The 26,479-nt window shown below is 35.5% G+C and overlaps 3 protein-coding genes across 4 annotated transcripts; all 3 read left to right on the forward strand.

The window, feature by feature from the left end:
* Positions 1,604-4,504, forward strand: LOC109703497 (probable aquaporin PIP1-2). Its single transcript, XM_020224115.1, has 4 exons — positions 1,604-2,124; positions 2,231-2,526; positions 3,851-3,991; positions 4,118-4,504. Exons 1-4 carry the CDS (start codon positions 1,788-1,790, stop codon positions 4,211-4,213), a joined length of 870 nt encoding a protein of 289 aa, XP_020079704.1. The 5' UTR covers positions 1,604-1,787; the 3' UTR covers positions 4,214-4,504.
* Positions 7,422-11,389, forward strand: LOC109703612 (short-chain dehydrogenase TIC 32, chloroplastic-like). The gene is made up of 8 exons (XM_020224296.1): positions 7,422-7,633; positions 8,251-8,482; positions 8,778-8,857; positions 9,125-9,278; positions 9,372-9,450; positions 10,037-10,121; positions 10,714-10,760; positions 11,010-11,389. Exons 1-8 carry the CDS (start codon positions 7,528-7,530, stop codon positions 11,166-11,168), a joined length of 942 nt encoding a protein of 313 aa, XP_020079885.1. The 5' UTR covers positions 7,422-7,527; the 3' UTR covers positions 11,169-11,389.
* Positions 13,190-19,328, forward strand: LOC109703474 (ascorbate transporter, chloroplastic-like). Of its 2 annotated transcripts, none has more exons than XM_020224076.1 (11): positions 13,190-13,448; positions 14,588-15,189; positions 15,341-15,448; positions 15,921-16,076; positions 16,353-16,568; positions 16,741-16,950; positions 17,135-17,272; positions 17,679-17,780; positions 18,061-18,126; positions 18,517-18,601; positions 18,726-19,328. In XM_020224076.1, exons 1-11 carry the CDS (start codon positions 13,394-13,396, stop codon positions 18,821-18,823), a joined length of 1,836 nt encoding a protein of 611 aa, XP_020079665.1. In that variant the 5' UTR covers positions 13,190-13,393; the 3' UTR covers positions 18,824-19,328. The 2 variants fall into 2 exon arrangements, with proteins under 2 accessions (XP_020079665.1, XP_020079666.1); XM_020224077.1 differs by having other exon boundaries at positions 14,600-15,189.

Genomic DNA, 26,479 nt, shown 5'->3' on the forward strand with positions numbered 1-26,479 from the left:
TTATGGATTGGTCGTCTCCGGTGCAAGTGACAAAAAGCTTGATAATTGATATTTGAGATTGTAAGTTTAAAATTTAGTTGTTTTATATTTTCAACTAAAGTTATTTCTAAAAATTATATAAACAAAGCGGTAGCATGCCACAATTCTTTTCAAATAACTAATGAATTATTAATTTGATTATTTAGAGTAAGTTTTTAGTCAAAATATTATTCAGAAAGATAAAAATGTTTCCAAACTAGCTAGCTTTTAATATAGTGAAAAAAATTTAAGCCAATTTTTACTCTTGCTTTTAGTGGTGGTAATTTTTAGGGAAATAAATGTTTAGTAAATCATTGGATTAAAAGAAATGTACGTAGTGAGAAGCCCAAATAAGCATCCAAAAATAATTTGACTAGAAACCATGATTCAAAAAATTTTGTTAAAAATATATTTAATATTTTTAAAATTATTCTACTTATATAACATTTATGTAAAAATTTGATCTAAAACAAATATAATTTCCATATCACAAATAAGTTCACTAATTTATTTGGCCGTAAAAATTCTTAACCTTTCGTGTTTAATATAGTTGACTAAGCGGTTGATGATTACTCATCCGAGATTTTAAGTTTAAAGTTTAATTACAGTTTATTTTTAAAAATAAATTAAATTATATAAAAAAGCTGAAAATAAAATTAAAAAAAAAGACCCGAGACAGGTAGGTGATAATGTGATATCACAAAAGATAAGACCAAACCGACCACACCACCCTGTCCACATCACATCGGCCTATACCCTCTCCAGAACCATCTCTAAACCACCTACCTAACCCCAAAAACTTTTTTAATTAGCACATAACCCTATCCTATTACTGTTGATACGGAGATAATTATTAGCACGCACCTTACCTCACCACAAACAAAGTCCTTTTTTTTTCTTTTTTTTTTGTCCTTTGGGTGGAGCCATGGAGGGTGGGGGTAATAATGTGTGGATGGTCCCCGTACAATCTTGATATAGGAGCTTGATACAGATTCTTTTTTCACATAATGTACTTTAGTTCTCTGAAAAAATTTAGTTTCTTATCGTACAAATTATTTTTTTAATTACACTTAAAAGTAAATTAAAATAAATAACTTGCCTTAAAATGAAGAAAAAAATAATTATATTTTTAGAAAAATTAGATTTTCCGACCATTAGAAATGTTTAAAAATTAAAATGTCTAAAAATACTAAATAATACTGTAAGATATATAATTTGATCGATAAATTACTATACTAATACTATTTTTACATTAAAATTCTCGTCAATAACTTTCATCTACAGCCAATCTAGAAACTCTATAGACTGCAAATATTTTTATAAAAAAGAATATAATTCTTTTACTGTAGTAGATTTTTTTTGTTTTTTGGTGCCCAAAAAGTGTTAAAAGAAGCTGGAGCGGAGGACGCAATTAAGCACCACGCCAAACTAATTAAAAGGACCATTTTGGCCAATATTGCGATTGTGTAGCAGTGTAGGGGCACTTGCATAATAAATTTCACCCTTTTTCCATCAAGAGCACAGACAAAAAAAAAAAAAAAAAAAACAAGACAACACAGCGCTTCTATAAAGTAGCACTCCTCATCATCAGTCGCACTCCATCTTCTCACAAGCCCACTCCTCCTCCTCCTCCTCCTCCTCCTCCTCACCTAGCTAGCTTCGTCCCCTCACTCTTTTTGAAGTACTCAAACTGATCAGGAATATTATCATCAGGTGAGAGGGAATATATTAAGAGTAAAAAAGAATATACAGTACTAGTAAGAAATAAAATGGAAGGTAAAGAAGAGGACGTGCGGGTGGGGGCGAACAAGTTTCCGGAGCGGCAGCCGATCGGGACGGCGGCGCAGAGCCAGGAGGAGGGGAAGGACTACAAGGAGCCGCCGCCGGCGCCGCTGTTCGAGCCCGGGGAGCTGGCGTCCTGGTCCTTCTACCGCGCCGGCATCGCCGAGTTCATGGCCACCTTCCTCTTCCTCTACATCACCATCCTCACCGTCATGGGCGTCAACAACTCCCCCTCCAAGTGCTCCACCGTCGGCATCCAGGGCATCGCCTGGGCCTTCGGCGGCATGATCTTCGCCCTCGTCTACTGCACCGCCGGCATCTCCGGTACCTTATCTAATTCATTCATTACATTCATTCATTTATTCTTTCGCTCGCTCGCTCGCTCGCTCGCTCTGATACCATGTTGAAAGAAAAAATATTATTGGTATAGGTGGGCACATCAACCCAGCGGTGACGTTTGGGCTGCTGCTGGCGAGGAAGCTGTCGTTGACGAGGGCTCTGTTCTACATGGTGATGCAGTGCCTTGGGGCGATATGCGGGGCTGGGGTTGTGAAGGGGTTCCGGAAGGGGCTCTACGAGGGCAGTGGGGGCGGGGCCAATGTTGTCGCCCCTGGATACACCAAAGGAGACGGCCTCGGTGCTGAGATCGTCGGCACCTTCATCCTCGTCTACACCGTTTTCTCTGCCACTGATGCCAAAAGGAATGCTAGGGACTCCCATGTCCCCGTAAGTACTACTGCTGTTGCTTCTACTTCTACTATTAAAGTTCTGTTGTGAAATAACCGGTGTACTTTAACTAAAATTTAATTTTCTGAGTTCAACGGTTATTTCATAGCCCCTTAGAATAAAAGGTTCTGAACTGAGCTCGAGTCATATTAATTAAGCTCCTATCATTATTAATTTTTTTTGTTTAATTTAAGTTCACGATCACATAGCTTCAACTTTTAAAGTAACTAAAAATGGTTCCTGAAGACGTTTTTTTTTTTTTGGACAGAAAATAATTTGTTTACCTGTAAAATTGTTTTCTGGTCTTTTTTCCCAGAACCAAATAACCTTGTATAGTTGTATTCTCTCTCTCTCTCTCTCTCTCTCTCTCTCTCTCTCTCTCTCTCTCTCTCTCTCTCTCTCTCGAGAAATTCTACACTGTGACACTTGTACTACGCCATCAATAACAAGTCAATCATTTTTTTTAATAAAAGTATAATAAAAATATTTTTTATAATTATGATTGAACATATATTTCTAAAAGGAGATATTTGATTGGTTTGTTACGACACGTCACCAATATACCGGTTGTATTCTAGAATTTTTCCTCTCTCAGGCACAAAAGAAAATATAGAATTCATATGTGAATTATAAATTATTTTGATTCAATTTTAACCAATTTTTTAAATTTTTTAAGTTTAGCACTTATCCGGGTTTTCAATTTGTAATATTTCAAGTTATTTGATGACTTTGCTGATACAAATTTTGAACTGATTGGTTACTTGAATAATAAACTTGTAGTTGTATGAATTATATTAAATATATTAATTAAAATCATAAAATTTTAAAATTAAAGAGTCATTAACTTACTTAAATTAAATAAATAAATTTTTTTTAGAGATTTCTAATTCAGATCAAATAGATAATAGCTGAGAAAAGTTTCCATACAAATTTTAACTCTTTTTTATATTGTTGCTTAGCAGCTTTTATGCCTATTTTTCCAGTGTTTGTACAAAAAAACAAAATTTAGATTTAGATGTTGTTTGGTTTTCTATGCTTATGTTTTTTTTTTTTTTTTGGAGAACTTAAATTCCATGCGATCAATATATAGTCTGTATGTTTGCAGGATTTGTTTAATAAGAGCCAACCAAGTGTAAAGAAGTGGCATTCAATTACGTAAAATTTTAGTTTTAAACGAAAAAAAAGAAAGCCATACAAAGATCTAAGAATTTTAATTCTAATTGAATTTCCTGAACCTTCTAGAAAGTTTTTTTTTTTTTTTACTTATTTGTGGTTTTATTTTTTAGTTTTTATTTATTATTTATTTTTATTTTTTTTTGTGCAGATCCTTGCTCCCTTGCCTATTGGGTTTGCTGTGTTCCTGGTTCACTTGGCCACCATCCCCATCACTGGCACAGGCATCAACCCTGCTAGAAGCCTTGGAGCTGCAATTATCTACAATAGGCCTCATGCTTGGCATGACCATGTAAACATTAATTTCTTGCCTCAATTTTTTTTTTTAAACCAAAAAAAAAAAAGAAGAATCAATTAAGAAACCTAACTTTTACTTAGTTTTAACCCTTTTGTTTTGTTTTGTTTTGCTATTTTTCAGTGGATTTTCTGGGTGGGACCATTCATTGGAGCTGCACTTGCTGCAATTTACCATGTTGTTGTGATCAGGGCCATTCCATTCAAAAGCAGGGCTTAAAACTTTAGTCCACCCCACTCATGCCACCTTTGTTTTAAACTTTATGTTTGTGGCTTGTTCCTAATTGTATCCTCGTTATCTTATCTTATCTTATCTTATCATCCATCATGAGTTTGAGCTTTTACTTTATCCTCTCTCTCCTTCTCCTCAGCAACTTGAGTTTATGTCCTCATGTATTTCATCATCATCATCATCATCTATGTGGCTGGTTTTCAATCAAGTGTGTACATTATTATTATTATGTAATGCTGTTACCAGAAGTGCTTTTTTAAATTAGCAGCTTCTAGTGTATATTCTCTCTCTCTATAGCCTTATCTGTCTACCTACTATCCAGTGGCATGTACTAATTATATATTATTATTGAGATAATAAAAGTTTAATGTGTGGATCAGAGGGAGTATGTTGACCTGTTTATTTAAGATGGTGATAGTGGGAGTTGGTGATGGGAGTGGTGGACAGTGATGACACATATCATTGCAAAATTTACCCTAAAGTATTTTTAAAAAAAGTCCCTACTTTTGTGGTCATGTGTGTATAGATTAGATAAATTATGTCACACCAGAAATTTGTGATGGAGATTGATTATCCATCCATCAAAGGGTCCTCATTAGGAGGTGTCTTGGGGTGCGGAGAAATTGTGCCCCAAATCAAGCAGAAGAGAAGTGATTTTAATGGTTTCCTATTTAACAAACTTATATACTTTTTCTCACGTTTGAATGCGAAATTTTTTTGAAGTTCGAGACGTAAATCTAAGTTAAATTTTTAAAAGTTAGATAAAAATTAATATAAAATATTGTGAATTCTTCTGCTCCAATGCCAGATAAAATCATGTAAACCAACCTTTTCTTTCTAGAAACTTAGAACTGTTGGAAAATTATTTTTTATTTACCATCAACACATATCACAAAAGTATTTGGAAGAGAGTGTTTCTGTTAGTATCAGGGTATAGATACAAGTTTTTAGGAGGTAGATGAAAATCTGAGGTCTTATAGAAACATATGCACAAATATGTGATTTTGCAGGAATTTACATGTAATTATATATGTGAGGGAAATTTAGGACAAACTTTTTTTTATTTTTTGGGATAAATGTTGCATCTTATCGACTTTATTCATTATTTTCAATTATGATTTTTTTTTTTTAGAATAAAGATAGACCGCTACTTGCATAATTCATTTAGTAAATAAATTTAGCTATGTGAAGTGAGGCGTCAATGCCTCAAAGAAGGAAAAAGGTCAAAAGAAAGAAAAAGTAAAAATTCCGCGCTAGATCATCCACCACATTGCCGGCATCAAAATCCGTGTCTTCAGAGCATCTTGAGTACCCCTCCTTTGTAACTCCTCCCAAACAATCTGGACATCCTCGGTAAAGAGAAGAACTTGAAATCTCTCAAGGTTGAAGGTAACGACACTTGCTACCAACAGGTGATTCACTGTCTCGAAAGTAATGCTGCATATTATACATTTTCCAACCATTTCTTACGAATTTAGTTGAAAATAAATAATAACTAATCTTCAAATTGGAGGCACCAGATACCTACTATCAAATCTTTTATAAGCGTATAATTTACGCCAAACTTGTTAGGTGAAAACCTTGGGTGGGAGCCCACCATCACATGAGGACTTCTTTGTCCTTTTCTTTTTCCATTTTTTTTTTTAAATACTTTTTCTTTTGAGAGAGAGAGAGAGAGCTTTTGAGAGAGAGAGAGAGAGAGAGAGAGAGAGAGAGAGAGAGAGAGAGAGAGAGAGAGGGGGGGGGAAAGAAAGTTCTTTGGGGACATGGTCTATGTGCCTACAGTGGAGTGTTTGGAAGCATTCTTTTTCTTTTTTTTCCCCTTCTTTTTTTTTCGTTCCACCGAAAAGCAAGTGGGACTGTAGGACGCCTCTGTTTATCTCAGCCTTTAAACCAGTAGCTACAATGAGGCCATGTGAGTGGGGAAAATAGAAAGTTAGCTTATTAGTGGATAGTACTTGTGTGTTAGTTATGCAAACACAAAAAAAATATTTAAATATTTTTTTGATAGTTTTCGAAATACTTTAAAATGCCGATTTGTTTTTCTTTCGTAACAGATCATATTATGTTGTGCCGTTTTCTGATTAGATGTATGCATGTTATGTTGATTCTCAATTTTTTTTTTTCACTATTTCGTGAATCCTAGGGTTCAATTATTTTTCGCCTGTTACTCCTATGAGATATGAAAAATGATCTTTCTCTTTAATTGTAGACCTCTTTTTAAAATTTTTGAATAATTTAAATTCACCCTATATGCGGTTAGGACTGCAAAAAAGAATTTTTCCTAAACATTAGAGAGATCCTTGACGAGACAAACTAAGATATTCTTGTTAAATTAAAATAGAAAATCTAGTTGGGATTTATCCGCACCGTAAAATCGTGTCTATCGTGTAAAGACACACGAATTTCAAAAAGCAACGTAACAAGGGCGAATTTGACGATTCTCGAAATAGAAGCTAATTTTACCACACTGGTGATTGGACCACGAAATCGCCTCGGAAATCGTGCCGGATTGTCTTTCAATTTCCCGTGATCCGGCCCACCAGGGGCCCAAGCCCAAAATCACTCACCGATTCCCCACGCTGTTAATGGGCCCGGCCAAGTTTTCGATGGACCTGTTGGGCCTATATCAGCCCACCGTAGTTATGCTCGATATCTTGGGCCGTTTTAGACCCGAGATGGGGCTGAGTTGTACGGGTGGTCTCCCCGGGTTCATTCACGCCCGGGTTGTGCCTTGTTTGTTACGTAGATAGTGAGAACCATGACTTTTGCGTCCATTTAGTAGTTTTCGTAACATTATGCTACTAGGAATCAACGTCCAAAAAATATTTTCGTCGAAAATATATACTCGGTGGGGAGTGGATTCGCACCATGCCGAAGAAAAAAATGAAAAGAAAAGAAAAGGTCATTCGATCAATGTCACGCAAATTGCTTTTCTTGTCGTCAGTTGACGAGTTTATAGACTCATCATTCTTAATGCATGATCAGTATATTTTTATATAATAAAATTTATAATATTCAATAGACAAAATGTATAATTGAATATTAAAAATAAAAAAATTATTTTTAAGAAATTTTTTAACACTAGTTTTGAGTTATTATAGGTTAACATATTTCAAGGGCCGTGGGTAAAGTTAGTTAAATTGCTCGCTACGTTAGTACGATGTATGTAGATTTTTATTTTATTAATATATTAATATACGATACCAAAGCGCATTATCCGCCCTTTTGAGGAAACCGCGCTCTCTTTTCCTTTTACTTTCACGAAGAAGAAGAAGAAGAAGAAATACCCTAACCCTAGAATGTGGCCGTTTAGTAGGAAGGGGCCTTCGGGGTTTTCATGGTACTCCACGGCCGAGGAGGTCACGGAGGGGATCGATGGCTCCGGCCTCACCGCGATCGTCACAGGTTCGATTCCGCCCTCAATCGATCGTTATACGGTTTATTTGTCGATCTTATGCAGGATTTGGATCAGTTGTTTTAGTAGTTGTTTCACAAATTGTTCGTTATTTAGCGTTCGGATGCTGATACCCACTTCGATTTGCTGTTCCTACCCGCGTTTTGCTATTTTTGGCTTAAGTTTTGAGTGTTTCTGTGATGATGTCTGAAAATATTAGAGCAATTAGGGCTTATAATCTAGGATAAGCTGTTTATTTACAGGTAATTCATATATATTTACATGCTTATTAGTGAAAAAGAGGCCTATAGATGGACCAGAAGCATCATACATTGAGTTTATAATGTTCTTCAGGATTATATGTCCTTGTTTTCTACTTTCCTAATGAGTGCTAATGAGTCATTTGATCTATTTCCAGTTATCTTAGTTATGACTTATGAATCCATGCAAAATTAGAAATTTTTGCTAGTATAGATGCAACTAAAGAAAGAGGACAACTTTGGAGTTCGATGCATCCATCTAAGTTACCTTAACAGAGCTGGGAGGAGTAAAGTAGCAAATTTGATTACATTTTTATTATGGATATATGTTCTAGCTGCTGTATAGCTTAGATTGACCATTTTTTCAGGGGCATCAAGTGGAATTGGCACTGAAACAGCTCGTGTTCTTGCGAAGCGTGGTGTTCATGTGGTCATGGCTGTTAGGAATGTAACATCTGGTAACAATGTGAAAGAGGAGATTTTAAAGGAGATACCCTCTGCCAAACTTGATGTAATGGAGTTGGATCTCACGTCGAAGGCATCGGTTAGGAAGTTTGCTTCAGAATTCAAATCTCAGAATCTACCGCTAAATGTGCTCATGTGAGAAATTCTTAAATGTAAAAATCACTGGAAGAATTAACTTGGCGACTGCTATATTATTTGAATATAACTAAGGGCCTGTTTCATGCGGCTAGAGCTTCCAAACAACTACAGAAGTGTTATTAAGTACACCAATTGGATGAAGCGCTAGCTGTTGCTGCTCAGAGTAGTGAAACTTTAGAAGCCAGGAACCAAGTTTTCTTTTCTTTTTTTGTTTTATTATCTGTTGTTCTATTTTAATGCGCTAGTTGGAGGATATATGAAAGTGGTACCTTCTTCCTTTTACTGTTAACAGTAACAATGCAGGAGTTATGGCAACTCCTTTTTCGCTTTCACAAGATGGTATAGAGCTGCAATTTGCAACTAATCATATAGGTACGTGCTCTTTTTTTTTCATCTTAATTTTTTTATCATTAAACAGTAAGTTGCTTTTTCCTTTTTTTTTGAGCTATTCTAAGTTCCAGAATATATATATGAAGCTTTGTTCCATATCATGAAATATTTTCTTTGCTCACCAACAATTTTTTTGGCTTTTTTTTTGGAGTATTCTAGCTTTCAAAAATTCTAAGATTCATTAACTCGGAATGATTTCATAGCGGAAATCTGAAGATATGTGATATACTAAAATGCTATCTTTTGCAGGTCATTTTCTTTTAACAAATCTTCTTCTGGAGAACTTGAAGAACACAGCTCGTGAATCTGAAGTGGAAGGAAGGATTGTCAATGTCTCATCTGAGGGACATAGATTTTCCTACGGGGAAGGGATTCGGTTTGATAAGATCAACGACCCATCTAGGTACACAAAAACTATGTTTTAGTGCATCCTTCTAACATAAAGTCAAAACCAGTGAGGTTACTGATCTTCTTGCTCTAATATGTTCATCTACAGCTATAGCAGTCTCGGTGCATATGGGCAATCAAAGCTTGCAAACATTTTACATGCCAATGAACTTTCCAGGCGCTTTAAGGTACCTATCAGGGAGAGTTGGGTCTATATATGATACCTTGGTTGATTAATATTCTCTTTTTTAAATACCTTGTCCTAGTTTGTACCCATCATATACACATGCTGAAAGGGCCGGACTGGTCTACTTAACATGTTTGAACAGAAAAACAGTTTTCTTAGCAGAAACTAAAGTCAATACATTATGATTTTCACAAGATGAATGCAGTTAATCTTTGTCTTGTTATCGATCAATATAATAAACTGAAAGATCACATAGAGTTCTCAGTGAACTTCTCTGAGATAGTTTTCCTATACTATGTTCAACGCCTTCCTAAAGATTTAGCTGTGTTTAGCTGCTATGTCATTTCAGAGAGATGATGTGGAAATTACATAGCAGATGATTCATCTACTGTGTCGAGCCGAGTTTTATTTATTTATTTCAGAGAGATGATGTGGAAATTACATAGCAGATGATTCATCTGCTGTGTCAGAGCCGAGTTTTATTTGTTTTTATGGTTGATTACAGTGATTATACTTTTGAGTGTATTAATTGCAGGATCCATTAATAAAGTTGTCTCTTATAAAGCTTTTATCACTATTTTCCACAGGAGGAAGGGGTGGAGATTACTGCAAATTCTCTTCATCCAGGATCAATTATCACAAATCTTCTGCGCTACCACAGTTTTCTAGATTGTAAATTATCTGTACTCTGTATACTCAATTCATGCATATATTCTCTTTAGTAATTCCCAATAGTTAGCTTATATTCTATGGTATCTGGATTCCCCTGTGATATAATGTCCAAAGGTTGTTTTTTCTCTTTTTCCCCCCTAGCTGCTGATACGCAGAGATGCTGTTGAATGATAACCAATATATACCTCCATTCTTTATTGTTAGCAAATGATTATCTCATATGTTTGCCTGATATAGTGCACTCTTACAAGATTATTAAGTAACCAATAACCTAATCTTCTCTACCATACACTCTTCATCTGTGCTTCACGAGAAACAAAATCCTAACTTATTTTAGGAGGATATCATGTATGACAATAATTGCTTTACTGTGTGTAAATCTCTCATGGTCTTTTCCAGTGGTAGCGTAGATATAACTGTTTCCATTAAACAGAAATGCATTAGACATTTTTAAGCATCTGTATGCTGATGCATGGATAGGTTAGTCTATTGCTTACATGATATCCATGTGTAGAATAACTTTTCTGTTGCACTTCTAGTTATAATTCTATCTGTCGAAATTGAAGCTGACTAACCCTACATTTGCATGCAGTTCTTCACCGGACGGCTGGAAAACTAGTATTGAAAAATGCTCAGCAGGTTAGCACGTATACTACATATCCTGCAAAACCAATGAATTGTGTTTGCGCATCTTCACTAAATTATACCATGCACTATCCTGAAATTTCGAGTGCCATAGTTTTGTAATAAGCTTTCACTCATGCAACCAGGTTATACATTCTGATGCTATTTAAACTACTTATTTATCGAGATGATATTGCAATATTTAATTTGACGGTACATTCCAATTCAACTGCTCTATATTTTTGAAATTTCTGTCATTAACAGGGGGCGGCGACCACATGCTACGTAGCGTTGCATTCTCAAGTGAAAGGAGTGACGGGGAAGTATTTCAGCGACAGCAACTTATATGAGCCGAGCGCCAAAGCGAAGGACGCTGATCTGGCGAAGAAACTCTGGGACTTCAGCATGGATTTGATCAGCTGAAACAATCGCTGCAACCTTAAATTCAACCTTCGATTTCTTAATGCTTTTGGAGATGTAAAATTTGACTGTTTATCAGAAAGCGATTAGCAACTATCGATACCATTAATGAGATGAGGAACCTCAGCAATACTGCACGGTGATATAAAACGTTCCGCGTTGAAACTGCAGTGTGTGAAAGAAATCTTTTTTCTTTTTTTTAATTCTATGCATCCTTTTCACTACCTCTGGTTTTAAGTAGGAGTTGATTATTGTTTGGGTTGCTTTGATGGCGTTGGTTATATATTTTTCTTCTAAGGGAATATTTGACTGGGTGTAGAATTGAACCGAAAATTATTTTCGGCTCGAAAAATAACTATACGAGCGTTTGGTTGCTTGCAAAATAGACTTTTGTGCAAAAAATTTTTATAGATTTTGCTGAAAAATTTATTTTTCATCCACTGTCCTAGAAAAATATATAACTAATATATATGTTAGTAATTATTTAAAATACTTTTATATAATCAAACAATAGAAAAGAAAAAATATTCTTTATTTTTTTTCCTACAAATCAAATATGTCGAGTCTGAAATCCTTATTTTTACAATAAATTCAACATAAAAAGGTGTAAAATTTTCTTTTTATTTACAATAAACCAAACATTAAAAAACATATAATTTTTTTTCCATTAAAAACTATTTTTTTCCGTGAAAAAGTATTTGTTACACTTTTATGTGGAACCAAACAATTCGTAACATGAAACATTATAGTGATTATTCCCAAAATTTATCATGTAGAATGGTCGAAGTTTCAAAGGATCTGGGACTTGTATAAAAGAATAATGCGAGTAAATATTATTTTGTTTTCTCGGATAATTTCCGTATAATTTGGGATACCTTCCAACTGAAGCACAGGCTTTGCGCAGGTGATCGTCATCCATCTAGCTAACCACAACACGTGAGTGCGATAAGCCGATAACATGTGCATGCGCCATGGTTTTTATATTTGAAGAACGCTTTAGTCCCACATCGACTAGCGACTACTCTTCCCACTCGCCAGCATGTATAAGATGGGTGGGGAGTGGACCGTATATCCATACTTACCTGGACGGGGTCTATGGGCGATCAGAAAGGTCCATGGCCTGGGCCCGCGGCCCACATTGCACTTTGTGGGTGCGCTGGCCTACCATCTCCCCAAGAGGGAGAGTGGACGTCATAATTTGTGGTAGAAGGGGGTACGCGCAACGCGCGGCCCCTGCCAATTTAAAATATTTAAATTTTGAAAAAAAATTCACTTGCCATTTTAAAATATTTAAATTTTGAAAAGAAATTTATCTTAAAAAGTACTTTGAATTTAAAGTAACGGTCAAAATTTTTTAATATATTTTATTGAGTTACTATGTTTTGAGTAGTGAGATTTTTAACCCAGCTTATATATGACTATGGATTTAAAATGCCACATTTAATTAGCTATAAAATTAATTTGCAACTAATCATATTTTAAAAAAGATTGTAGGTCGCAAGATGAGGACAATAAAGATTAATGAAATGATTATAGTGGTAATAATCGAAGTATTGGTTCCTCAGATTACTTGAAACGCGTAATAGCACCGCCGTGGCCCATATCCTCGGGGTTCACCGGCCCATGACCGGCCCAGTTAAACTCTGGCCCAGTTCTTCAAACCGATTGGTTGGACCCACTAACACGGAATATTATGTCCTCATCCTGGTCCATAAGGTCAGATTTGGACCGGGCCCATGCTCCCATCCTTAACCGTAACAATGGCAGGTGGTTCACGGGTGAGGTGTTGGGTTCGGGTCACGAAATTGACAAATGCGGGCCCCGCTTGTCCGTTACGGCCTTAAAACCGTTACACAAATTACCACCCTCAGATCACCAATCATCAAACGCCATCATAACGATCCCACACAGATACTCACGTGGCAACAGCTCGGCCGTTGCTGGGACAGTTTTATTCCCAGATGGAGAAACACCGAAGTGTTACATCGGAGATTTTTTTTTTTTTTTTTTGCGCTTCTTTTCCGCGCTTTTGGAAAAAGAGGCGGAATTAGTGTGGGAGTGGATGTGTGCACGAGGAAACCCCTCCATTTATTATCCTCTCCCTCCTCCTCGACGTCCTCGTCCTCTCCCCTCTCCTCTCTCCTCTTTTGCTTCTATGACGAGTAATCCCCGATAGGTGGTATTCCATCTAGGGTTTCACTCCGATCTCCAAGCTCGTTTCCTTTCCAATGGCGATGGGGGCCGTGCTCTCCAGTAGAAGCTTCGTTTCTCCTCTCGTCTCAGGTTTGGTCTCAAACCATCCGTCTCTTCGTGTTTCGGTTTGAAGCGTAGGAAAGTTCAAATATCGTGTCCTTTATGGTGTTATGCGTTGAGATGTGTAGTAGGATTATTGGGTCACGTATGGATGCTGGTGTCCAGTAAATGAGGGCCTAATTAGTAACTTTAATTGGTTGAGTTAATTGGGAGAAAGTCGAATTGATTTGATTTTGCTTGCATCTACTGATAAATTTCGTGCCTCGAATTAGTTAGGATGGTAATTTTTTATTGCAGTAGTTGTGAAATTTGAAGCTTGGTTCATGTTAACCCTGTATGACCTTTTCAGAAGAGGAGGCTTTTCGTGCTTATGCGAAGCTAGTAATTAGCCATCATTTTTAAATTGGTGACAGCTAACGGGTTGAACTTGTGAAGAAGCTCCCCCTTAAAGAATTGACTAAGTTTTTCAATTAGCTTTTGGCAAGTTGGTGTCAGATTGTGGTAGGAAAAGCTGCATTAGGGAGAGAGGGCTTGCTATAAAGATTTAAAAATTTGTCCCCATCTTTCAGGCACTAAAAAGCCCAATCCAAATAAAGTTTTTTTAACAGCATTCAGAAACAGCAGTTTGTTTTGGCAAAAATCGACGGTAGTTGACTTTATAAATTTTGTTTTGATTCGTGACCATTCTCAGAGCGAAGTACTTGGCCATCACCAAAAACCAAATAAGTGGGTCAACTTGCTCACAATTATTAAAGATTAAATGCTATTATCCATGTCCTACATATGTTCTGCAATTGATGCCTCATGCTTGGAGATGTCAACTTGACGTTTTTGAAGGTTTGGGACTCGTGGTGACTAGTCTGGATGCGTAAAGTGCTAATCAAACTTATGGTCTGGCTATTTCTAGTCAGTTTGGCATTCATAACATGTGTGCATGTTCGGTTCAAGCATGCTAGTTACATGATATTGCATCTCTCTTTCCTGGTTAATGTATTATACTGATTTGTAGAATTTTACTTTCTTATTTCAATCTTTTATCATGTGAGCACAGCTGTTATCAAAATTAAACAACTCGCGTTACTTAAAGGCATTAGCTCGAATGATGAGATTTTATGATTTGTAATGGAGGACATGTCACTTGGATTCTAGCAAAGTTCATAAACTTGAAGGTATCTATGCAGGAAAAGAGTATCGCTTGAAACGGACTACTGCACATGATAGAAAAGCACATTCCCCATCTTCTGCAGAGCAATTTGTGTGGGGTGGGATTTATATCTTGTCTGCTCGAAGAGAAGACTCCTATATTGCTAGGAGTTCCTTCTTCCCAAGTCGTATATCTTGTACTTTAGGCAACACTATCATGATGAAGAGACTTGTATCACTTGGCGAGCTACGATACCCTCTATCAAATTCTTTAGGGAATGGATCTACTGGAAAGATGCCTAATATCAATTTCAAGAGAAGACTTCGGGCAAGAACAGAATGCTTTATTTCTTCAGATCCGACAAATAATAGTTGGATACAACAAGGAAAGTTGAACAATATTGGCAGATACCGGTTGGCAATTAGAACTCGTGCCGACTTCAAATCAGAGCAGTATGAAATAACAGGACCACAACCTGAGTCATTTAGTTCTTCAGAAGCATCAAGTGAAGCAGTTTTACCTGGAGGAAATGTGAGGGATGTATCTAGATGGTGGGAGCAGTTTCCTAAACGTTGGTTGATCGTGCTCTTATGTTTTTTTGCATTCCTGCTCTGCAATATGGATCGTGTAAGTTTGTTATTGTATACCATACACTTGTTGACAATACCAGTAGTCGTAACTTCAAAAGAAGATCCATTTGGCAGCCTTTTATGTAGATTGCCGCAGTCTTTGATAGTTTCTTCTTTTCTTTTTCTGAAGCTGGTCAAGTGTGGTGCAGGTAAATATGAGCATTGCAATCCTTCCAATGTCGGCAGAGTTTAATTGGAATCCAGCAACTGTTGGCTTAATTCAATCATCTTTCTTTTGGGGCTATCTTCTTACTCAGGTCTATCTTCATTCCTTCCTTTCCTTTTTTCTCTCATACAGATGAAAAATACGTAGGCACGCACACCCTTTTACTGGGGATTGACAGACACTTGATCGTCCTCGATTTTCAAGAATTATGTCTGCTTCCAGTAAGGTTGTAGTGAGGGGGCACATAAAACATAGAGAATGATCATATTCTGATCACTTATAGTCTGTTACAAACTTTCAGGACAGTAAATTTTTTTTTTATTGAGCAATTTTTTGCTGAATATTTTGTCTTCAATTCTAAGACTAATCACATGAATTAACCATTTTTTTTTCTTCCATCAATGCTTTCAATTCTTTGTACCTGGTAGTTCTTACCTAAGGTGTATTTTCTGAAATTTTTGAGAAAAGGTAGGGGCAAAGAGCCTCTGCCCAGTTCATACCTAATGTGTATTGTACTGCCATGGACATCCCTTTTTACATTGTTGGGTTTCTGGTGTCGACAGATCGTCGGAGGTATTTGGGCCGACAAGATTGGCGGCAAGGTAGTGTTGGGCTTTGGAGTTGTATGGTGGTCAATCGCGACAATACTTACCCCACTGGCTGCCAAGATAGGCCTTCCCTTTCTACTTATTATGCGTGCTTTTATGGGGATTGGTGAGGTTGGTTTCTTCTTTCACCTTGACCTTTTGATTGTTACACCTAGAGGACAATCATTTTAGGACCTGTCAGAAAGTTGAAGGGGATAATGCTGTTCTCAGTTTGTTGACTTGTCCTCTCTGATATTTGATACCTGTCAGATCATTTTATAAGTATCTTTATAATGTAATGTCATTTGTAGTTGACGCAGCTGCTCTTTTCTTGGATTATAAAATTTTCTGCTCTTCATTTTGATGCCTATGTATAATATATCAACGAGGCAATTTATTTCCTTGCAGGGTGTTGCTATGCCTGCTATGAATAACATACTCTCCAAATGGATTCCAGTTTCAGAAAGGAGCAGATCGCTTGCATTAGTCTATAGCGGGATGTACCTTGGTTCTGTCACAGGACTGGCATTGTCACCAATTCTAATCCACAGATTTGGATGGTCTTCTGTTTTTTATGCATTTGGGTCCCTTGGAAGTATCTGGTTTGCTCTGTGGCAATTAAAAGTAAGCCATGATTTTTATTTGCTTCTGACCTTCTGATAACTCATAATCTAGCAATCTGCCGACTTTCTATCCATTATGCATTTCGAGTCCCTCAAATGTTTCTGGTTCTTATTTGGCCAGTTGAAGTAGGGCTTTAATTTATTTTACACTTATTAATTTGATTTCTCTTTAGGCGCACAGCTCTCCACAAGAAGATCCAGAGCTTAGTTCAGTTGAAAAACAGCTCATCTTAGGGGGAAATGTGCTGAAAGAACCTGTTACCTCTATACCATGGAGACTAATTCTATCGAAGGCTCCAGTGTGGGCCCTCATAATATCACACTTTTGTCATAACTGGGGCACTTTTATCCTTTTAACATGGATGCCCACATATTACAATCAGGTGATTGCTATTTCATGGTTCTGGATGTTTGTGTTGTTTCTTTATCAAACTCATAGGGAGTGTTTAACAGAAAACATTGTCTCCCTTACTCTTGATGCTTGTCAATAACTATAAAATTATCTTTTTCTTAGTATTGTATATAACTAATAATTGCAAAAGTCAATGTTCAATTGATTGTACTCAGGTGTTGAAGTTTAATCTTACGGAATCTGGGCTATTCTGTGTGTTACCATGGTTAACCATGGCTGTCTTTGCGAACATAGGAGGGTGGATTGCAGACACATTAGTTGCAAAAGGACTTTCAATAACAACTGTTCGTAAAGTAAGTTTTTTATGCTATCGAATTTTTATCTTATGCAGACAATGGTGGTAGTGCTTGATCTCATTTTATATATTATTGAATGGTCCTTTTGTCCCAGCAAACTAAATTTTTTTTAGGTGTGTACAAGCTCATCTTTGTGCAAACTGTTGTGTAATGCTTGAAATGATTTTGCCATACAAGTTACTTAAAATTTTACCCACCCATTCGTTTTCACTCTTCAGACATAAAATAGCATACTTCTGATTGTAAAGTTCACTTTGGATCGTCAATCATCATTCCTTGATATCTGGAATTTCTTAATATTTCATTATCTACTTTATCTATCTAGGAGAATACTGCGATCAAAACAGCTGCAAGTGTGAATTTCTGGTGCTGAGGTTGATTTTAATTTGCTGCCTCATTGCAGATAATGCAATCAATTGGCTTTCTTGGTCCAGCTTTCTTCTTGACACTGCTCAGCCATGTCCGTACACCAGCTTTGGCTGTGCTTTGTATGGCATGCAGTCAGGTTTGATTTGCTTAATAGCTTTCTTATAAAAAAAAATTATTTGCTATTTGTTGAGATTTTATATAATGCCTGGCATTGTTGCTGTTTCGTTTTATGAAGTCCTCATTTCTCTTTCCTCAGTTCTTCTTGAATGATCCATTTTCTTTCAAAGAGCAAAGTTTCTTTTAGGGAACTGTATTTGAATCAAGTTATTTGACTTGATATTATTTACTTATAGCCGGTGCATTCTTGATATTATTTGGTTGGTTTTTAAGGCAAAGTTTTCTTTTTTCTTTTCCAGGGCAGTGATGCATTTTCACAATCTGGTCTTTATTCCAATCACCAGGATATAGGACCGCGTTATGCAGTATGTTCTTTCCATTCGTTTTTGGTGCTGTCGTGCTAACGCTTACTGGCAAAAGGATATAATATTAGTCACATGAATAAAGGCTATAATAGTCATGCTAATGCTTGCTTCTTGAGTTCATACAACTGATAGTCATTATTAGCCGCACGTCAAGTAAAAATGCGACGCGGTCTCTTCTGATGCTCTTAACTGTTCTGAATTGTCTACTTTGTATATAGTCAATTGCCAATATAATGATGTGCTAGCACATATGAAAAACAATTTGATGTTTTGTAGATTTATAGGAAGTTTCTCGCTTATGCCTTTCGACAAAGAAAGAGATCTTCTTTCTTCTGCTCATCCTTCTAATGTAGTTGTATCCTAAAATGGATATGTTTTGAAAATTAACAGGGAGTGCTACTAGGGTTATCGAACACTGCTGGGGTGCTTGCAGGAGTTTTTGGCACTGCCGCGACCGGCTATATCCTACAAAAAGGCAAGGAAATAGCAAAACCGATACACAATCTCATTTTAAACTTATTTAATTTAACACTAGTTTACACAACACTTGCATCTTTATACTAATATTATCTTTTCTTCACACCATATGAATTCTACAGGCTCATGGGATGATGTATTTAAGGTGGCTGTTGCCCTCTATATCATAGGCGCATTGGTGTGGAATATCTTTTCAACTGGAGAGAAAGTTCTCGACTAAAACAGAAGCAAGCAGTAAATGCTGCTATACCAAATCAAAGGTTTTGCTAACATTTACATGTGCAAATACAAGAATGTTGATCATCTTCAGCGACAAACCCTTGACAAATTTGACTTTCGCATTTGAAAACGAAGAGATGTGATGTCACAACAGCTAGATGGCATGGCATGAGTAAAATGGCATAGTCGCAAATAAGTAATTGTTGCAAAAACCTATTGCAGCTATGAGATGCTGCTCTCTATGAATGTTTTCAGCGAGTCGTCTTCTTTTTTTGCGGTTGAGGGGGTGCAAAAAATATACCAACCTCTGAGTTTCTATTTTCGTTGTTTGTAAATTTTAAATACTCGGCCATGCATCTTGGCTCTAACTTGAGTTGTGAGAACAAGTCATAGCCATATGCATGTGTACTTGACAGCATAAAGCTTCAAGAGAGTTTTAGGCCTGGGAAGCTTAAATTATTTTTATGTAATCTTTGAAGATTTTAATGACAGTTAAATTTTTCATATCATCTTCTATGCAGCAGAGGGGTTATGTTCTGTACCCTTCTGCTCAAATTTATGCTTAACATGAACAGAAGCATCACACTTTCTTTTCATTCCTTTGTACAGTTAGATGAGATTGTATCTGCAGCTAGTTATAATCTTCAATTATTCGACTTACATTTTCAGGTGATAGGCCTTTAATGTGATGCAGACGATACCTGCGCGAACCAGAGAGCAATTTTGGGCCTATCCTGTTAAGGCCCAAAGTGACTTTTCTGGTTCGAAAACCTCACACGAATAAATTTGGGCCCAATAGGCCTTCTCTGGTGCCCTGCTCAATTTAGCCCCGTTAGCTAACACCCTTTACACAGTTGCAATCTACAAAAAGCTCCGGTTCAAAAGTCGCGATCAAGCCTCAGTTATGCAAATTTGAATCAAATAGAAGAAAATAAAGATATGGAGTTCGGAGTCCGGAAAGACTTGAAACTGATCAGAACATCTCTCTTGTATGCTGAAAGCTAAAAGTGTGATAATTTATGTAAACATTTTACTATCAGGAAACTACACACACACACACACACAAATCCTAACATGAGAAAAATAAATGTAGTGTCACGCTCCAGAAACTTTAGAGGGGAAATTAATGAACGGAGAGATAGCGCCAGATGCCCATAACATGACTTGGGGTGATGATGATGCTACAAGATAGGGAAGTGGATATCTATAGGTGGATTCGAGGCATTAAAAATTGTGCAAACTTAGCCTCACATTATTGGTTGGGTGATGATGTATTGATGCTAACACAATACAACGAACGAGGTGCATAGGACAAAAGGGCATCTCAAGGAGCATTACTGTACACACAAACACCCGGGCCCACGGTTTGGACCCACTTTGCTTTTTATGGCAATTGACTAGGTTCGATTCTTGGGTCACTTAGTCTAACCATAACTGTTGTAGGGAACCTCAAAAGACCCCATATGTATATATATATATATATATATATATATATATATATATATGTGCAATTTTCTATATATAACCAATTCATTATCTCCAACATGGAATATTAGATTTCGATTCTATAAAATCTATTGCTGTAGGAAAATCCATTTTAATACATTTTTATTCTATTTTTCTTTTTCAATACTGGTTTCTGCACGAAGCATAATTTGAATTTGAATTTTTTAGACCAGAGTGGATGCCAGTAGTAATTAAGTTCTGATCTTCACAGTTGGTGGTTGCATTCGATATCATTTTGGACTTAGGAACGGATGTGTCTTAATCCTAACGCAGCGATCAACTCATGTCGGCAAAGATAAAATTTATGCGACGGTGTGCAGCTTTTGGGAGGAGGGGGGGGAGGGAGTCTATCATGAGACAAATTAAGCAGCATTTATTTGTGTATGATAAAACATTTCTTATTCGGCCTTTTATAGCTGCTGATATGTTGGCTATATTGTATAAATTAATTATTGCATATCATTTGATTGTTAGCACATGTCATTAGTAGCTAGGATCTTAGGGGTTCTATCATGAGACAAATTAAGCAGCATTTAATTGTGTATGATAAAGACATTTCTTATTCGGCTTTTTTATAGCTGCTGATATGTTGGCTTTATTGTATAAATTAATTATTGCATACAATTTGATTGTTAGCACATGTTATTAGCAAGGATCCTTGCTAGCTATGTGGCACTATTGTCTCCGCCATTTTTGTAGGCATATATCATTTCATAAGATATTTATTTATTTATTTGAGAAAACATATATAGTATGCTATCTATTTTATTTTTTAAAAATAAATTTAGCTAAAAAAATATAACAGTTCGTTAGGCTTCGAACTTGAGATCTTAGATACCAATCATCAAATTTTTTATCACTTATATTATAAATAGTCAGTGCAAATATTCATTAATTAATCAATCTTTTAATTAGTGAGGTCGAAATATATATCACTACAACAAAAACGGTCTATAGCGACACTTTTAAATATAGGTACATGTCAAAAAAGTGCTGCTAGCTAAAATTACCGACACTTTTAAAAAGTGTTGCTATATGTGGGGTCGCTAGGTATATAGTGACAGTTAAAGAATGTCGCTATAACCTAAAAGAGTGCTGCTAATTTACCAACACTTATTTAAGCATTTAACAACCGCCGAAACTCTATCTCGTTGGCTGCGGTGGCCGAGGAGGACGACAGAAAAGGCTCTTCGTCTAGAATTTCAGTAGATTGAGTGAAGAGAGAAGAAAAGATGGCAATTGATTTTTCTTTTTTTTTTTTTCTTTTCTGTTTGTAATCGGGCCAAATGGACTGGGTGTGATGGGTTGAGTAGAGTAATCTTTTATTTTTGGTTGGATTGGGCTTTATATTTAGGCATTAGCAAATATTTTTTTAAATTTTAACATAAATGAAATACTTACTCAAAAGTGTCCCAAACATATGTCCCTATAACTTAATTGTGTTGTAGTATATGTTACCAAATCAACATGGGCATGTAGGTTTCGTCACCAAACGTGATATGGATGACACAACTTAATTTGAGACTCCTCATTGTCCGATTACCAAAGAGTATGAAACACATGGGGTTTGGTGCACTCCAGATTTCATCTAATAGTTACATGCACCAACATATATAGAAATTAACATAAAAAATATTATTAATGTGACAAGTTGTTAGTCCAAAAAGACCATATATATTTTATTTATTTACATAATATGCAACATCAACAACGTATGGGACGAATTAGCAACCAAATCACATGGCGACATAAAATCACCTAAAATTGTATCTCAAGTGAATGAAATGGTAGAAAATATTACTCTCAATTTTGTACGCACGCAAATGGATGCATGTGTACGTTTGATCGACATCCTACATGCTAAGAGTGTTACATAGAATATTTTTCACATGTGAAAAATTTAGTTCTAAGCCACAAAATTGTACTCTCCCACGATTCTGTAGAGTACCTCAATTGCTAATTTTTAATGTCTTTTATATTTATTATACATATAAAGCGTAAGTTTTAAACATTAATAAAAAAAAAATCTCATTAGTAGGCTCGGTAAGAGGTTAAGAGGAAAATTTTAATTATTACTAGTGCTACTATTATTGTTATATATTATTATTTAAATTATACTATAGTTTTCAAAGATATATATATAGTTCGTACAGTGACGTACTAAAACCAAACGTATATAGTTTGTATTAATCAATGCATTAAAATACGATCAACGGTTGGCGAGTGGCGACTGAGATAGCTCAGCTATTTATATGCGTTCATTTATTAATCGGTGTATATGGAGCTGTGGCGCGCAACACCAAAACAAAAAGCAGTTGTGGGCCCATCAGATGACGTGGCACCTGTAGATGCGTTGGATTTGGGACATGACAGTCACATCGAAGTGCTTTTCACTTTCCCCTTTTTTTTTTTTTTTTTTTAAACTAGATTTGGTGGGCCCCAGTGATGTGTTATGTGTATATATTTATGTTTGTGCAGCTCAGAAGCAGCTGTAGCAGCAAGCGGTTTTCGTAAATACCGGGTTTTTTGGAAAAGCGGTTTTCTAAAGCTGTTTTGGGTTTATCTAGTCGTAATTTGACCTAGAATTTAGAATACAAAATTGGGTTTCATCACTAACTTTTAAGTTTGTTTAGTTTAATTAATTTGATGGATCTTTTATAGTCAACAATTATGATGCATTATTTGCTTCAGCAAAGTTGACTGTAGTTTTTTATGATTCACGCACACTCGAATTTTAAAGCAGAAAAGCGGTCTAATGTCGAAAATTAAAAGAACGAAAAGATTAGATGGTAAATAACAAATTCTATAAATTACAAATTGATGCGCCACATTTCAAATTAATTTTAGCTACTGTGAAGGCAAATTCTCTCAACTAATGAAATTTTTTTCAATTGTTTTCATTTTACGTTATTTCTCAAAAAATTTTAAAACTTTTCAACTCAATTCGAAACTCAATTGATTCAAGTCAACACCAAAAGTATCATGGAGAAAGCTTTCTCCTTTTTAAGGGGTGGGATATGTACATGCATGTTGCCTTTGTGAATTGTGATGTGACAAATTCTCTCAAGCTAGACTCCTATAGAATCTTTTCGTATACGCTAAGTCCTAACCCATGCATGCACCCACTTGCAAAATGTAGCAATTAATCTTGAATTTAAAGAAGAGTCTTTTTAAAAAAGAAATTTTGAAGAGTGATTGCCTAGGCTTCACCATGATCGAGGCCCTAGGCAAAAATTACCTAGAGGAATAAGATGCACCAAGCTCTTGCGACTCCAAAACGATCCTCGAAGATGTGAATTCGAAACAATATTCCAAATTTATCCAGGACAAGTGCAAATGAATCTGAATATTTGTGACTTTCTAATCGAACATGCAACATGCTGTCGAAGAATTATTGGTACGACAATTGCGTTTGGCTCGACATGGGCACGACAATTTTAGGACAATTTTTGTAGCATCTAGTGTCTCATAGGTGATATCCGCCGAGTACGAAAGTGAGGCCCACAAAAAGGAAGGATCTTTTACCAATCAATGCCGCAACACAAAACAAATAAGTAAATAAAAATACAAAAGACACTACAAGATCTTCCAAAAGATTAAGTCCCGAAAAAAAAGTAAGTGGCCAACAACATTGATAGATAAAAGAGCTTATTGATGCGAAGGCTTGTTGAATTTGTTGCTCAAAATGAAGGTCGATCGATATTGTGCAATTTCCTTTATTCCCAAATCTTTTGAGTGGAGGGATTAAGAACGAAGTGGGGCATCATCAACTCTAGATCCAATTTAATCTCGCGTCATACTAGATAACATTCCCTTTGCCCTCACTTTATTTTATTTTATTTTATTTTTTCTCTTTAGTTCATGATAGCATATATATATATATATTGGAGAGATCCCTACGTAAAAATTTTAAAATAAATAAACATAGTGTACAACAAAATGTAGGTGCCACAACTTTCTATAGTACGCATCTTGCTCTACTATTCTTTTTAGGCTTTATTTGGATGCCCGAATAAGTTATTCGGTATGAAAATAATTTTTTGTGTAATTAGAGGTAAAAATTTGATTTTTTTTGCTTTATATATGTATAGGCATTTGTAACTTAATAGGATAGAATATTTTATATACAAAATAATTTATCTTATTTAAAAAAATAATTTGAAGGCCGAATATAATTTGAGATATACATATATATATATGTTTGACCACACTCCTAACTTTCAATTGTAATAAAAGATGTTCATATCAAATTAATAAAATATCACTGAGTGACTTATTTTGATATTCAAACAGAGCTTAAGTTTAGAGTTATGACACTATATATATTTTTCGCATGCATGGGAAAATGATATCTCATAGATGAAATTTCTTTCGCACGGAAGAAAAGGACCACCCTAATTAAGTAGAGAGCTGTAGTTTGAAAATGTCAATTATACTTTTCAGAAGGGTTATGTCATAAATAGTTTAGAGAAATATTTAATAATCCAGTTAGGATTTTCGCCAGAAAAGTTCTAATTTATTTTAAAAAATAAGAGTGTTTTCTAACTGAATTCTCGTAGTATCTTATACCCTATATTATATATAAATATATATATAGAGGGGACTACTTACTCTGAGACCTATATAGGGTTTGAGAATATGTCTCAACGATAAAAGGAAACATCTCTTGTTAATTTTGTTCAAAAACTCCACAAAATTTTGATGGAGCAAGTTATTTCTTGTTAAAGTAGAATTTTTTGGAATGATGAACACACTAGTTATGTTCATATGTATATAGTTAATATTATGATATTGAAAAGCAATAGTAGTTTAAACAGCGTCTATGTATTATAATAAAGTGCAATATATATATATAGAGAGAGAGAGAGAGAGAGAGAGAGAGAGAGAGAGAGAGAGTTTTGCTAGAATACTGTCGGTAGTAAACAGCTCGGTTTACTACTGATTTGTTTTTGATGATGGAGCTTCCAAATTGATGATCGGCACCGTTAAACATGATCTAAACTATTTAAACTATTTGAAAATCCAATTTCACACATTTTCGATATTGTTCTCTTGTCCATCAAGTAAACAGAAAAATAAATGACTGGAAATGAATATCCTTCAAAAAGTGATAATACAATTTTTATATTTGAGATCTAGAGTCTAGATCTTATTTTAAATAATTTAAAGAATTTTTAACAAAAATTTAGTTGATTTGAACTCTTCTATACCGTTAAACGAGCAAACGCACCATATCGGCCATTAAAATTATAGATTTTGTGACCCTTTGATCGTTCAGTTAGTGATGTCAAAAAATCATGAAATTTGATTTCTAGATAATTTAAATGGTTTAGATCATGTTCAACGGTGCCGATCGTCGATTTGGAAGCTTTATCATAAAAAACAAATCGGTAGTAAATCGAGCAGTTTACTACCGATAGTAGTCCAGTCAAACTCTCTCTCTCTACATATATATATATATATATATATATATATATATATGAGTCCGGTTGGGATACTATCGATAGCATGAAGTATTTGGTGCTATCAAGTTTTCTACCGTTAGATTTACCTCTTTTATCATTTTCATCCGTTCGATTATACTATTTAACCAACCACCCACTCAACCCTAGTGGGCCCACATTATCCTAACCGCACATCTTTTAATCTAAGGGCAGAAAACTTAATAGCACTAAATCATTGGTGCTATTAATAGTATTCCAGCCTAGTTCTATATATATATATATATATATATATCACTACTATTCTAATGGATTTTATGCAAGTCTAATAAGCATCCATTCTCCTAAAAGCATCTTATTAAATATAATAATATTCTTTATTATGAACCACCATATGATCTAGAGTTGTAAGATACGTAGGAATTTTCGCCTTATGTCCAACACAAGTGGAGAGAACTCTTTATAGTGAATGTTTAAATAGAGACTTCTTAATGTTTTGTGTTCTTTTTATACAAATCTAAATTCGGTGTTTGATTTTATATGTTGAATTCAACTTCTTAGAAATGTATGAGGAGACTCAACTATAGAAACTGTAACTACGCCTAAATTGGCGGCTGTTCTAGTTGAAAAGAATAACTTGAAACAAAATGTTAGCTTACTTTCCTAATAACTTTTTAAATAAATGAATATATTTTTTTCTCTACATTGTA

This window comes from Ananas comosus, linkage group 25, assembly GCF_001540865.1.
Source record: "Ananas comosus cultivar F153 linkage group 25, ASM154086v1, whole genome shotgun sequence".
Lineage (NCBI taxonomy): Eukaryota > Viridiplantae > Streptophyta > Magnoliopsida > Poales > Bromeliaceae > Ananas > Ananas comosus.

Bases quoted from the DNA above. Each gene is read 5' to 3' on its own strand.
- LOC109703497 (XM_020224115.1), top strand. From the start codon at position 1,788: ATGGAAGGTAAAGAAGAGGACGTGCGGGTGGGGGCGAACAAGTTTCCG. The intron at 2,125-2,230 runs GTACCTTATCTA...TTATTGGTATAG, and splicing joins CTGCACCGCCGGCATCTCCG to GTGGGCACATCAACCCAGCG. The intron at 3,992-4,117 runs GTAAACATTAAT...GCTATTTTTCAG, and splicing joins CTCATGCTTGGCATGACCAT to TGGATTTTCTGGGTGGGACC.
- LOC109703612 (XM_020224296.1), top strand. From the start codon at position 7,528: ATGTGGCCGTTTAGTAGGAAGGGGCCTTCGGGGTTTTCATGGTACTCC. The intron at 8,858-9,124 runs GTACGTGCTCTT...TATCTTTTGCAG, and splicing joins ATTTGCAACTAATCATATAG to GTCATTTTCTTTTAACAAAT. The intron at 9,451-10,036 runs GTACCTATCAGG...TATTTTCCACAG, and splicing joins AACTTTCCAGGCGCTTTAAG to GAGGAAGGGGTGGAGATTAC.
- LOC109703474 (XM_020224076.1), top strand. From the start codon at position 13,394: ATGGCGATGGGGGCCGTGCTCTCCAGTAGAAGCTTCGTTTCTCCTCTC. The intron at 15,190-15,340 runs GTAAGTTTGTTA...AGTGTGGTGCAG, and splicing joins TGCTCTGCAATATGGATCGT to GTAAATATGAGCATTGCAAT. The intron at 15,449-15,920 runs GTCTATCTTCAT...TGGTGTCGACAG, and splicing joins GGGGCTATCTTCTTACTCAG to ATCGTCGGAGGTATTTGGGC.